General features: G+C 38.8%; 3 protein-coding genes across 3 annotated transcripts; 2 read left to right on the forward strand and 1 right to left on the reverse strand.

Annotated features, from left to right (window-relative positions):
* LOC109843216 lies at positions 43–3,888 on the forward strand. Its single transcript, XM_020412155.1, has 3 exons — positions 43–104; positions 1,857–2,351; positions 3,540–3,888. The coding sequence occupies exons 2-3, from the start codon at positions 1,863–1,865 to the stop codon at positions 3,795–3,797; spliced, it is 747 nt and encodes a 248-aa protein (XP_020267744.1). The 5' UTR covers positions 43–104; positions 1,857–1,862; the 3' UTR covers positions 3,798–3,888.
* On the forward strand, positions 5,934–9,834 carry LOC109827802 (protein PLASTID MOVEMENT IMPAIRED 1-RELATED 1-like). The gene is given in 3 exon segments (XM_020394826.1): positions 5,934–6,468; positions 6,470–8,197; positions 8,288–9,834. Coding segments are annotated over 3 exon segments (3,099 nt in total). The 5' UTR covers positions 5,934–6,235; the 3' UTR covers positions 9,426–9,834.
* LOC109843227 (probable WRKY transcription factor 75) lies at positions 10,355–11,900 on the reverse strand. Its single transcript, XM_020412163.1, has 3 exons — positions 11,605–11,900; positions 11,367–11,510; positions 10,355–10,775 (listed from the first exon to the last, which is right to left on the reverse strand). The coding sequence occupies exons 1-3, from the start codon at positions 11,805–11,807 to the stop codon at positions 10,589–10,591; spliced, it is 534 nt and encodes a 177-aa protein (XP_020267752.1). The 5' UTR covers positions 11,808–11,900; the 3' UTR covers positions 10,355–10,588.

Raw genomic sequence — 12,535 nt, forward strand, 5'->3', positions numbered from 1 at the left:
CGCTCTCCCCCCTCAAAACCCTCTTCTTCGCCGCCGCCGCCTCCTCCGCTCTCCCCTCTTTTCCGCCGCCCAAAGATCGCCGCCGCCGCCGCTCAGAAATCAAAGTGAGTCTTTTATCTACAATTTCATAGCATAATCAGTCTATTTTATCTATTTTCATATGAGCTCTCTTCTCATATTATTTATTTTCATTCATCATTGCTTAAACTTTCATACCTTATTTCTTTATTAGGACTAGTACGATGCTTATGAGGAAAAAGATAATACATTCTACTAATCCTAATAAATGACAGATAATAATCTCATGTGAGTGTAGCATCTAACCTTTTCCCTGCGATCACAACTGTCTAGGCTTGCCCTTCGTAGTATATTATCATTTGTAGGTTTGATCAGCTTGCTATGAATGAACTAAGACCTTCTGCTCCACTAAGCCTGAAGCATATAGAAGCGAAAACTATGAGTGGAAATACGTACATAAACAATTTCATTGATTGGTTAGGTACTTGGTTTGAAATTTATCTTTGTTGCTTCTTTTTTGATGCATCGACCTATGGCCTACATGGATAGATTTGAATTTAATCATGGTGAATCTCGCCAATTAATGTATTAAGAAAATTTGCCATTTTGGAAGGTTTCAGTTTTTGACTCTTAATTGAAGGGGGAAAATTTACTTATTGAATGAATAACTACTAAGGCTTTGGATTTGGTTTTGACCTCAAACTGATATCTTTTCTTGTTTTCCCTTATCGTACAAATGCGAATACGAATCCTATCAGAACCATCACCGTAGGTTTTGGGCGGTTTACACCATTTACAAAATATCTAAAATTTCCGAAATAACCCTCACCCGCGAATGATATAGATCATCATATTATATGCATGCAGGTGCTCTAATAAAATCTGTACTCCACAAATTCCTTTCAAATGGCCAAAATTTTCACTTACAGGAAAACATAGACTTCCACACCGCAAGTTGCATTCACTATATCTGAATGTTGCAAGTTGGTTGGTTTAGAATAAAAGACTGCAAGTAGGTTTCAGACATTAATTTTGAATTGAATTAATAGAGTTTAATAAGGGTATGCATGTATTTAAATTAGGAGTGATTTTAAAAATACAGGGTGTGGAGCCATATGGGGTTTTTCTGTAAGTTATTGTGAAGTCTACCAAAACTGGGGCAATCCTGGAAAGTGATGGCTTAATCCATATCACACTTTGATGGCTAATTAAAGTGCGGCTTTAAATGATGTCTTTGTGTCAGTAAGCATTTTCTTGGATTGGACAAAGGATAGAAAGTTTCTGAGGCTGGGAGTTTCTTGTAGTTGCAATTAATTGCTACGTTTTAAGACCTTCCCTTTGTGTCTGCTTGGTTGTAAAACACAAAAATTGAAAATTTGAGGTTTTATTAATTTCAATTCAGCTTCCCGTCTGTAAGTTATCTTTTTTAGTATCCAGGTTAAGTTGTTCAGAGAATATCTAGTCAACTAGAAAAATAGATACATGATATACATGATGAATACCGCGCCGAGAAAATAGCAGTAGTATTGTTATCTGAGTCAAGGAGTGAGCCTGAAAGCGATCTTACTTGTGAGAGATTAAGCCTAATACTTGATGAAATTCCTGCAAGAGAAATACGTACATAAACATTTCATAGATAACAAATTCACCATAGAAACCTAGTGAAAATTTCATACACATAATAAATATTTGATGCACTAGGCATGTTTCACATTTATGGAAATTGTGATTAAATTTAAACAAGTAAATAAAATTTCATATAGTTTTTATAATTTTCTGAAAATTAGTGCAAGCACACTTAATTTATGAGTTATTATCACTAACTCTGTCTTGGTTAGGTTATCATGGCCCGTGACTACATCAGGGTTAAGGACTGGATGTATGTGAATCGTGAAAAACGCACAAAGGCTGAGTTCATTGAAGGAGTTGCTTCTTTTATGAACTTTGTACGTGAACACGATAAGATCCAACATGGCATGATTCTTTGTCCGTGTAGCCATTGCGGGAATACTTTGTATCGTAAAGAAGAAGATGTAGAACTTCACATTGTTAAGTATGGTTTTATTAGAGGTTATACAACTTGGGTATATCACGGAGAAATTCTAACTCCCATTAATGCCGAAGAAGAAGAAGAAGAACCCAAGTTTGCCGCGATGACCAAAGTTTTAGATGAGGTACATGGAGGGCATCACGGCGGTTATGAGAGAGACTTGGGTCATGGTGTCAGTAGACATTATTTGAAGACTTCCTCTACTCCGATATTTGCCACTCTTCCTGATGTCCTTCGCGAGATGGCCGAGCTTAAGTCCAAGATGGAACGACTTACCCAACTAGTACGTATGCAAAAAATCATAAAAAATATATATGCCTTACATTCCTCCATGTGTGTCTGTCTGCTTTGTGTGTGCATGTGTTTGTGCGCGTGTGTTTGTGCATGTGCATGGTTCTTTTGTGTGTGTGTATAATAGTAAATGCAGATGACTTCCATTGCTTTTCCAAAATGTATTATAATAAGAATTCTCACCATTAATTGATTAGAATTCTCATTCAGGTCAACATTAATTGATTTACACTGGATTTTAATTGCACTTGGGATATCAAATATAATTTCATATTACATTTAGGACATTGAATAGATTGTATAAGCCATCTATCAATGAATCAAATGGATATGAAGTCAAATGGTATCGCTAATTTGTGGAATGTAGAATTGGACCAAAGTCCCTGGATGAAGGACCAAGGTTTTGAGAATAGAAAGGTCATTTGATTAGGACACAGCTATATTGTTGTGACCACTGTTTACTATTGTACTCGAACTGCATTTGATTAGGGTCATTTGATTTTAATCGCAACCTCTGATCAGATTGACTCTTGCAGGCTAATAAGCTGAATGACATACTGTGATGAGTTTTTCTAGTCGAAACTTGGTGAGCTTGGAATCAGTTTTTTCTAGTCGAAACTTGGTGAGCTTGGAATCAAAGCTGGTTTTCCTCTTCTGACAATGACACTTGATATCAACTTGAGCTGAACTCTTAAGAGAGCCTAGATTGTTCAAGTAGAGCAAATATTGATTGTGGATATACCTTCCTGTAATATTGTTACTTTGATCTCTACTACCCCTCTAGTTTTATGTGCTTTCACATTTTTAAACCTGCTGTAGATATTATAGGACGTGACTGCATAGAATTGTTGCTGGGAGTGTTTTGTTGGGGGGAATAAGGGATTCCTGAAGAGCCTCTAACAAATTTTGAACTGGACTGGTCTTGGGTCTCAATGGTTTTGGGATTCTGTTTAACTTTTTTTTTTGAATAGCACTCTGTTAAGTTGGTTAAGGCCAATGAGCTCCTAGTGTAATCATGTCTTCAATCTGAAGTTAGCCGCATTAATGTCATAAATGGTTCAACACTACAAATGCATGTCATAAATTATTCATACAACAAAAGACTTGTTTATTAAGCTTAAGTTTTCATGTTTGGATATACTTAGAGTGAATTTGATTTATTACATGTATTATTTTACAGATTGATTCTCAGACCACTCGTCCACCACCTATCGTTCCTGCTACTACTCCACCGACTTTAGCTCATCATTCTCTGGATGCTCAGAGTTCTACATCTGCTGCTCAATGTTTTCCGCGGGATATTTCGACACAAAGCCCTCTTGCTAGTCGATTGGAAGGCGTGCTGGGGGGCATCTTAGGGAGCTTAACACAAGAGGGCTATAGCGAGGAGGACATCCGCAAAGCTTTTGCTGATTATATTCAATTAAATCAGCCGTGACTTGTACTTTTAATTAACATACTTAAGACATTTGTATATTTCAGATATCCTCTTTTGGGAGTTGAGTATATAACTTGTTGTATTTTGATTCTAGTTAATCTTTTGTTTTATGCGTGGGAATGTATATGTTGTGAACTATTATATATTTTTGTGGGAAATGTTGTATGTAAATGCTGTAGGTAAAAGTGACAAAAAAGAAAAAACACAATCATTCTGCACCAACACCGTTGGTGCAGAAATATGCACCAACGGCTGAAAGTTTGTGTAGAAACATTGATGGTTACAACCGTTGGTACCGATCATTGATGGTTAAATATGCACCAATGGTTAAATAATCGTTGGTGTAGAAATATGCACCAATGGTTAAATACGATCATTGATGATTGATACCGATCATTGATGGTTGATACCGATCATTGATGGTCCCCTGTAGTTCACCGATTATTCAATTTTCTGGTTTTTGAATTTCACATATTGTTAACTGTAGTCCATTGCTGGTTCGATCTCTCGTTTTTGAAAAATAAAGGTTATTGACCATAGCTCATTGATGACCTATGGACTACCGATGGTTGTCTCTTGACCGTCAATGGTTAATGGCTGAAATCAATTGTTCGTGTTGTTTTGAGCCTAAAATTTTTGGTACATGTTTATTTATAAAATATATCATCTTATAAATTTATTAATACCAAATGAGAGTTTGTTATTGATAAAACAAGACATATTACATGAACAACGTTCTCTCCGAATAAAGTTCTAGCAACATTTCCTTAAAATTTCTTAAACACTAAGGTAAGCCTCATATTAAATTTCCATGCCAATTGGAATATTTTGAAAACATTGGCAATTTAACAGTGCAGATGCGCGATCCTATAATTGATGTAGATCAATCTTGATTTAAACCGGATTAAAAATAGAGAGCTTTCGTTGCTCTGCTAGGATTCGCTCGGTTTCGTCGTTATTCCAATTAATTGGGCCCTGACATGATAAATATAAGAGGATGGGCTCAGGCCCGTGAACTGATTGTTGGCTCTTAAAACTTTTAACCTCAGCCGCCGCACGTGCTAGGTAAGTCGTCACTTGAGGACGTCAGGTGGGCCCAGCCATTTTAAACTCAAAAAACTCCCGCTCAACTTTGGTAACATCAGCAGCATTCGAGGGAACAATATGCTTTTTCTAAAAAAATTCTTCACCGAACTCCCCACCCACCGCCTCATCATCACGCCTGCGGCCTGACCCGTTAATTACCTCCACGTGCCAATTTCAGCTCCTCCTTCTCTCTAATTAGTCATTTAATCTGCTCGCTGTTCGTACTTCACAGCTGATCTAGTACTCACATTGCCCGTACCGCAGAAAACTGATAAGTAAAATACCGTTTTCATCGAACTCCACTCCCCTTAGCATCCGACATGCTTATGATCACTATAGAAAAATGCAACTGTTTGCAATTCAAATCAAACATATTTGCATTTAACTCTCCAAAATCTACATATTTGTTGCAATACTATCTCTACCGAAGAGTTAAAAGTACGGTTGAAACATGAAGTCATTGTTTTTTTTAAATTATACTCACGAACTACTTACGCACATGATTGAACTCCTTTATGAGTCATTAATTTGATATAAAGTGAAGTGATTAAACTCTATATATTTTTTTTATTATGTGAAAGTAGTTTGGAGTGAGAAGTTTAAGTATCACTATTCAATTAAAGTACCCTAAGCTTACTTCTTTTATATTTTTACAAAAATTCCCTCTAGGCACTAAAATTGCTAATAGACCCCTAGTTGCTATATGTTGTTATTGCTTCTCTAGACTGGGAGGACTAATTTAAAATAATTTATAAGAATTATGATTTAGTAGTTATTTTAATGATTCATCAGACAATTTTTAAAAGAACTTATGAGAATTGGAGCCCAATAATAATTTCAACGTACAAGGGACAAATATCAATATGCCAAACATTTAATGGACTAATGTTGAAAAATAATACATAAAAAATATTAAAAAACTCAATTATCACATCTCAATAAGTAAGGGTTACATCTGCAAAATATTTTTCCAATTATTTGACTTATGTACCAAAAAATTAAAAAGAGAGTATGATTATCATAGCTAAGAAATCGAAGTATAGTATCCGATCCTTTAAAATTCCTTTCTTCCTTCCTCGTCTTCTTCAGTTTCCTCAAAAAATCCGAACCCGTTAACAATGCATCGAAGACCGAACCCGACCAACAAAAAGCTCACCCCTTCCTCCTCCTCGGCCGCCGCCGCCGTTTTATGGCGGTGGCGGCGACGGCGATCACTCAAACACCCGCTTTCTCCGCGAGCTGGAAACCCTAACAAGAGCCCTAGCCCTCGACCCAAACCCTAAAACCCGCCGCTTCTCCCTCCCTTCAAACCCTAGCCCTAAACCTGAACCCAAACCCAAACCCTCATCCACATGGAGCTGGAAGAACCCTTGAAAGCCCTAACCCACCTCCGCACCCTCGCCGCTTCGATTGCACCTTCACCCTCAGAGTTCACTCCATCGGATCCCTCCCCCAACCCTCTCAGCTCCGCCTTCATCGTCCACTGGCGCCGGGCTTCGGATTCCTCAGGCGCCAAAACCCGACCCGCTAAGGCATTCCACGGCTCCGCCGAGTTCGAGGAAACCCTCTCCTGCCGATGCTCAGTCACGGCGGTGGGGCCCACGCACGGCGAGGTATGAACCCAGGCAATTCTTGATATACGTTACCTTAGCGGGGGCCACAGGGTTCGATTTTGGAAAGCATAGGGTTGAGCTGACGAGCATCCTACCGGTGACAATGGAGGAATTGGAGGGGGAGAGGAGTTCTGGTGAGTGGAGCACGAGCTTTAGGTTGGCGGGAAGAGCTAGAGGAGCTTTGTTGAATGTGAGTTTCGGGTATTCGATTGGGAATGGAGATGGGTTTAAATTTAAAAGGTGTGGTAGTGTCAAAGGAGTGAGCTTTAGCGGGGGAGAGAGGGTGATGCTTAGAGAGGTTATTAAGCAGGAGTTGGATGTTGGGGGTTTGAAGAGTGGGAGTGAAGGTTCTGGTACTAAGTGTTGCACATTGATGGAGCCTGTGAAGGAGAATGAGGAGGAGGACCCAGAGTTTACTGTGATCGAACAAGGAGTTGAAATTGAGGCTGGGGATCGGGCTGATGAACTTAAGTTGGAAAATGTTGAGGTTGAGAGGGGCAGTGAGGGAATTTCGCTGCTGATTGATGAGCTTCATCAAGAGTCTGAAAAGGAAACTTTTTTGCCAAAAGATTTGGATATGGAAAAGATCAATTTTCCAATACTTGAATTGGAGGGATTGGAATCACCAAAATTTGAGAAGATTTGCACAGGAGATGTACGCTCTGTGAACTGCGAGGATATATTGGAAAATGTTGAGCCTGAGAGAGAGAATGAGGGAGATAATGCTGTTGATCAAGAACCCAAGAAGGAAAATTTCCCATTGAGAGATTTGCTGCGGAAAGATTTGTACTTGAAGGATAACAGTCTTCCAATTCTTGAGTTGGAGGGATTTGAATCACCAAGAGTTGAATTTGAGAAGATTAGATCGAAAAATGTACTTGAATTGATCGGATTGGAATCTCCAATAATTGAATTTGAGCAGATTAAATCGAAAGATTTTGACTCGGAAGGATGGGGGTCTCCAAACTTTGATTTTGAGCATATTAAGTCAAATTTCAAAGCAAAGGGCATTAGGAGCAAATCCCTTAGCATGGATGATGAGTCTGTTGCTAATGAGTTCTTGAGCATGCTTGGTTTAGAGACTAGCTCTGCTAGTGATCCTGAATCTCCAAGGGAGCAACTCTGGAAACAATTTCAGAAGGAAAATTTGAACGCTGATGACATCATATTTGGTCCTGAAATTCATGGTGACATCTCAGAATTTGATATGGAGCAAGAGAAAGAATGTCTTATGATGAATGGTAAGTCGAGGGCCAAAATGTTGGAGGATGCAGAAACTGAAGCTTTAATGCGTGAATGGGGTTTGAATGAGAAAGTCTTTGCTAGCTCTCAGCCTGTGAGCAATGCTTTTGGCAGTCCTATTCATCTTCCTCTTGAAGAGCCGCTCAACCCGCCACCTCTTGATGAGAACTTGGGTCCATATCTCCAGACCAAAGATGGTGGATTCTTGAGGTCAATGAACCCATCCCTCTTCAAAGGTTCGAAGAACAGCGGGAGCTTGGTGATGCAGGCCTCGAGGCCTGTTGTAATGCCTGCAGAAATGGGCTCTGACATTATGGAAATATTGCAAGGGTTGGCCTCTGTTGGAATTGAGAAGTTATCAATGCAAGCTAGTAAGCTCATGCCTTTGGAAGATATTACTGGCAAGACAATTCAACATGTAGCACGGGAAGCTGCACCATGTCTAGAGTCCTGTGGAAGGTATGGCAATTGATATTTCAGATATCGGCAGCGAGTTCTTGTTTTTTTATAATTTCATTCCTAAATAGTGTTCTACTTTAAATCATATAGGACTGATTTGTTGCCGCATCTAAACTTTGAAGTTGAATCTTTGGCTGCCCAGAAAGCCTCTGATAGGACTAGAAAGCATAAAGTCTCAAAAGGGGGATCATCTAGAAATGGGGATTTTGAGTCTGAATACGTTTTGCTCAAAGATCTTGCTCCATTAGCAATGGATAAAATAGAAGCTCTGTCCATTGAGGGGCTGAGGATACAGTCTGGCATGTCCGATGAGGAGGCACCTTCTAATATCAGCCCACAATCTATCGGTGAGATATCAACGTTGGAGGGTAGAGGACTGAAGAACAGCATGACTCTAGGCTTAGAAGGAGCTGCTGGTTTGCAGCTTTTGGATGTTAAAGATAATGGGGGAGATGTTGATGGCGTGATGAGTTTATCAATAACCCTTGATGAGTGGATGAGGCTAGATTCTGGAGACGTTGATGAAGAGGATGAAATCAGTGAGAGGACAACGAGAGTTCTTGCAGCACATCATGCTAAATCAACTGAGTTTCTCAGGGCAGATAAAAGAGGGGGGAAGAACTCAGGTAAAAGATGTGGTTTGTTAGGGAATAATTTCACAGTGGCACTAATGGTGCAGCTTCGAGATCCTTTACGTGACTATGAACCAGTTGGAACCCCGATGCTTGCTCTAATTCAAGTGGAACGAGTGTTTATCCCTCCCAAACCTAAAATATACAGCACAGTTTCAGAAAGAGGAAATAGTGAACTGGATGATGAAGTAGACATTAAACATGAACTGGTGACAAAGGAGGAGAAGAAAGTGCAAGAAGATGCCATTCCTAAGTTCAAAATCACTGAAGTACATGTTGCGGGTTTGATGACTGAAAGTTTGAAGAAAAAACTATGGGGTAATGCTGTTCAGCAGCAATCTGGCTCTCGATGGTTGCTTGCAAATGGAATGGGAAAGAATAAAAAGCATCCATTTATGAAGTCCAATCTTGTTACAAAGCCGTCTCAAGTGACTACAAAAGTACAACCTGGAGATACTCTTTGGAGCATTTCTTCGCGAATCCATGGCACTGGGGAGAAATGGAAAGAGATAGCAGCACTGAACCCTCACATAAGAAATCCTAATGTTATTTTTCCCAATGAGACTATCAGATTGCATGGAATAACTACATCCTGATCCTGACTCCTTTTATAGTGCAACAATGAGAGGGAGCCGGACCAGCTTTTGCTCATAAGTTATCACTTGACATGCTTCCATGAGCAGTTTACAGAGAGAATTGATGGCAAAAGAGGGACTTTTTGTGCATTAATTTGTTCACCTTGTAGTTCATCCAGCCGCAAGGTCTAAAGTTTTTTCTTTAATTTGGAATATATCTTACAAAGTTGAAAGCTGAGAAGATTTATTATAAAGATCCGTTTGTATCAAACTGCAGATGGGTGTGTTATAGGTATATATTATGGTGGTTCTTGTTCCATCTGCCTGGTATGTTATGCTTACATCTCCTAGATGTTGTTGAACTCTAAGCCTTATCTATGTGGTTTAGATGATGAATCAATATAGGCGTTCTTCCTGTGGAGTTGAAAGATATGAGTTTGCATATAGTCGTATGTGCTTGTTGTAGATTTTCCTGTTACATTGTAGTAATTACCTTGTTGTAATCCCCTATATGCTGATCTTTTGTGCCCTAGTATCATTGGCTATCACCCATGTTCGTGTACTTTATAACTATTAATGCTAACTATGCTTGCTCAGTGGTGCAAAACTCATCGAGCTCTGATAAGTAATTTTTTGTGAGTGAATACTTTGATAGATAATTCATGTCCGTACCTTGCAAATTTGAGGAACCTTGCAGATTCTGATTCAGTTTGGACTTCTCAAATGCATTGATGGACAACTGTATCCTAGTATGAAAACCTTGCAAATTCTAGTAGATATATGCATACATAAATCACAAACAACTCAAATATATGTTCATCCTCCCATGTACACGCACATATCCGTGTGCAGATGCCCACAGCTATGCAACACAAAAAAGCACACACCCACATAAACCCAAAAGGCAAAGAGGACCAGACAGATGTTCTAGCATATAAACACACACAAAAGAGGAAATTTAATAATATTTTCTTCTTCAACTACCTCAAGCATTCTACTCCGATCTCACTGAGATATGATACATCAGAAACATCCACTTGTAATCTAGAAATTGCTTTAGTAGGCTAGTTCTACAATACATGATGTCTTGACCGCTATTCTACCCCTGGCAACAACTTTAATATTCAATCAAACGCTCCACAAGAGTGTCCTATAAAATTGGATTTCTCATGTACTCTTGAATACTATTGACTGGATAAACTATGATACTGAGAGGTTGAGTTAACTGCGTGATAACTACATGCCCCTTGAAGAGGCACATTATGGTTATGGATACCCTCATAGGTTGTAAGGACATAGCTAGAGTCATCCCGTGCTCTCTCAACTCTCTTCTTAACACTGCATCCTTCTGTTAAGCACCGATAATAATTCCTGCAACCACATAACAATTTGTCATTCACTTATGTGATATAGCTTGGGAGTAACACCGTAGTTTTCTTAAGAATTTTTAGTGCATGAACATGGTGAATATAAAATTACTTCTGGACTGACTATTGCTTCTGCTAAAAGCAATGTTGAATTTTATTTGATGCTTTTTGAGTTCGCATTGTATACATGTGTTATATTTTCCTGCATTTTAGGTGTTCCGTAATGGACATGAACACTTTCTTGGAGATGCTCTTTTATCAGGAAAGTCAGTTTTTAGCAGAGATGCACTTTCCATGGAACCTATTGCTTACTTGCACTCGTTTAGCCTGGATATTCAGTTTTTGCCCTGTGGATCTGTGTTCAGAAATTGGAAAACTTTTCAAGCTCAGAAACCAGTGCTATCGTGGTAAAATTTAGTTCATCTCTGTAAAAAGCTAGATGCAAATTTAATTTAGTATAAACTGAGGGATGAACAATTAGATGTCAGCCTGAGAGCTTGTGGAATTTGTATATCAATTGTTATAACACCATAAACAAATATCACCATTACTTTAGCTTTATTTTTTTGACCATTCTGCAATAGAGAGTCTTTACCTTGGATTTGGGCTGTTCTTAACCATTTTCTTCCCATACTTTCTCCACTTGTATCCATCATCCATTGTCTCAATCTCAGATTTGGTTCTGAATGCTACTTTCCATTTTCTTCCTGTAGAAGTGTCCTGTTCCATATATTTGTTTCTGCATCAAGAGGTGCATATACAAAATTGTTTAATGTAAAATTTAACTACAAGTTCCAATCAGAACACAAATCTAGCAAGGGAGAGGTTAATACTTCCTGTTGCAAACATTGACACTTCTTTGATCAGCATGACCATCGGTCGTCACTGGCAGCAGTTGATTTGGCTTATATGGACCCGATAGGTGACTTTCTTGGACCTCTTCATTGAATGTGAGATAATCATCAATTTCGAAGGTGTCTTCTGGCTTATCATTCTCCGATGAGTTTGAGGACAACAAAGAAGAGTAAGAAGACATTGCAAGAGGCAAGCACTCCTTTTTCGTACTGAGAACTAAGTCGAAAGAAGACGGTGAAACTGCGAAGGTAAGTGAAAGTTCCAGCTTTAGCTTTATAGAACTATGTCATGTGAAATGGGTGATCGAACTTTCATGGAGACTTCCTAGTGTTAAGAGCTATAACTCTTATCAATTAAGAACCAGAATATAGGTATCAGTGGGGCCTATGGAGGGAGAATTTGGTTGACTTGTGATTTTGAAGTCTTGTGATTAAGTCTAGCGTCATTGCTTGCCAACTTTAGGTCACTGTATTATGTAATTGATATTAGTATGTGGCCCTGATAACATATTTTAGTGTGGCTTTCGAGTCGTTTTCTATCGAGATTAGAGGTGCAAATTCTGGTCCATTGAAAGCTACACTTTGTCATTGACTGATGTGAATTGGATTGCTCCTGGTATTTGTATCACCAGTTCTCTTATAAACACAAGACCCAGGAAACTCACCTGAAATTGCATTCTCACTTGATTTCTTTTACTTGACTTGTCTTTGCAGGTCTCTGGGGGCTGAACGTACTTGTCATTGTCATGGTCCCTAGCAAAAGCATGACAATTATACAAATAAGGAATGCCAGTTGGTTACACTGTTTAAATTTCAATATGTTACCTGCACAAGAACAATGTTTTCACACCTGTAAAATAGATTTAAAAAAAACCAAAGTTAAGTTTTTTTGAGGAAATTTTGTATTGCT

Source organism: Asparagus officinalis, chromosome 1 (assembly GCF_001876935.1).
Source record: "Asparagus officinalis chromosome 1, Aspof.V1, whole genome shotgun sequence".
Lineage (NCBI taxonomy): Eukaryota > Viridiplantae > Streptophyta > Magnoliopsida > Asparagales > Asparagaceae > Asparagus > Asparagus officinalis.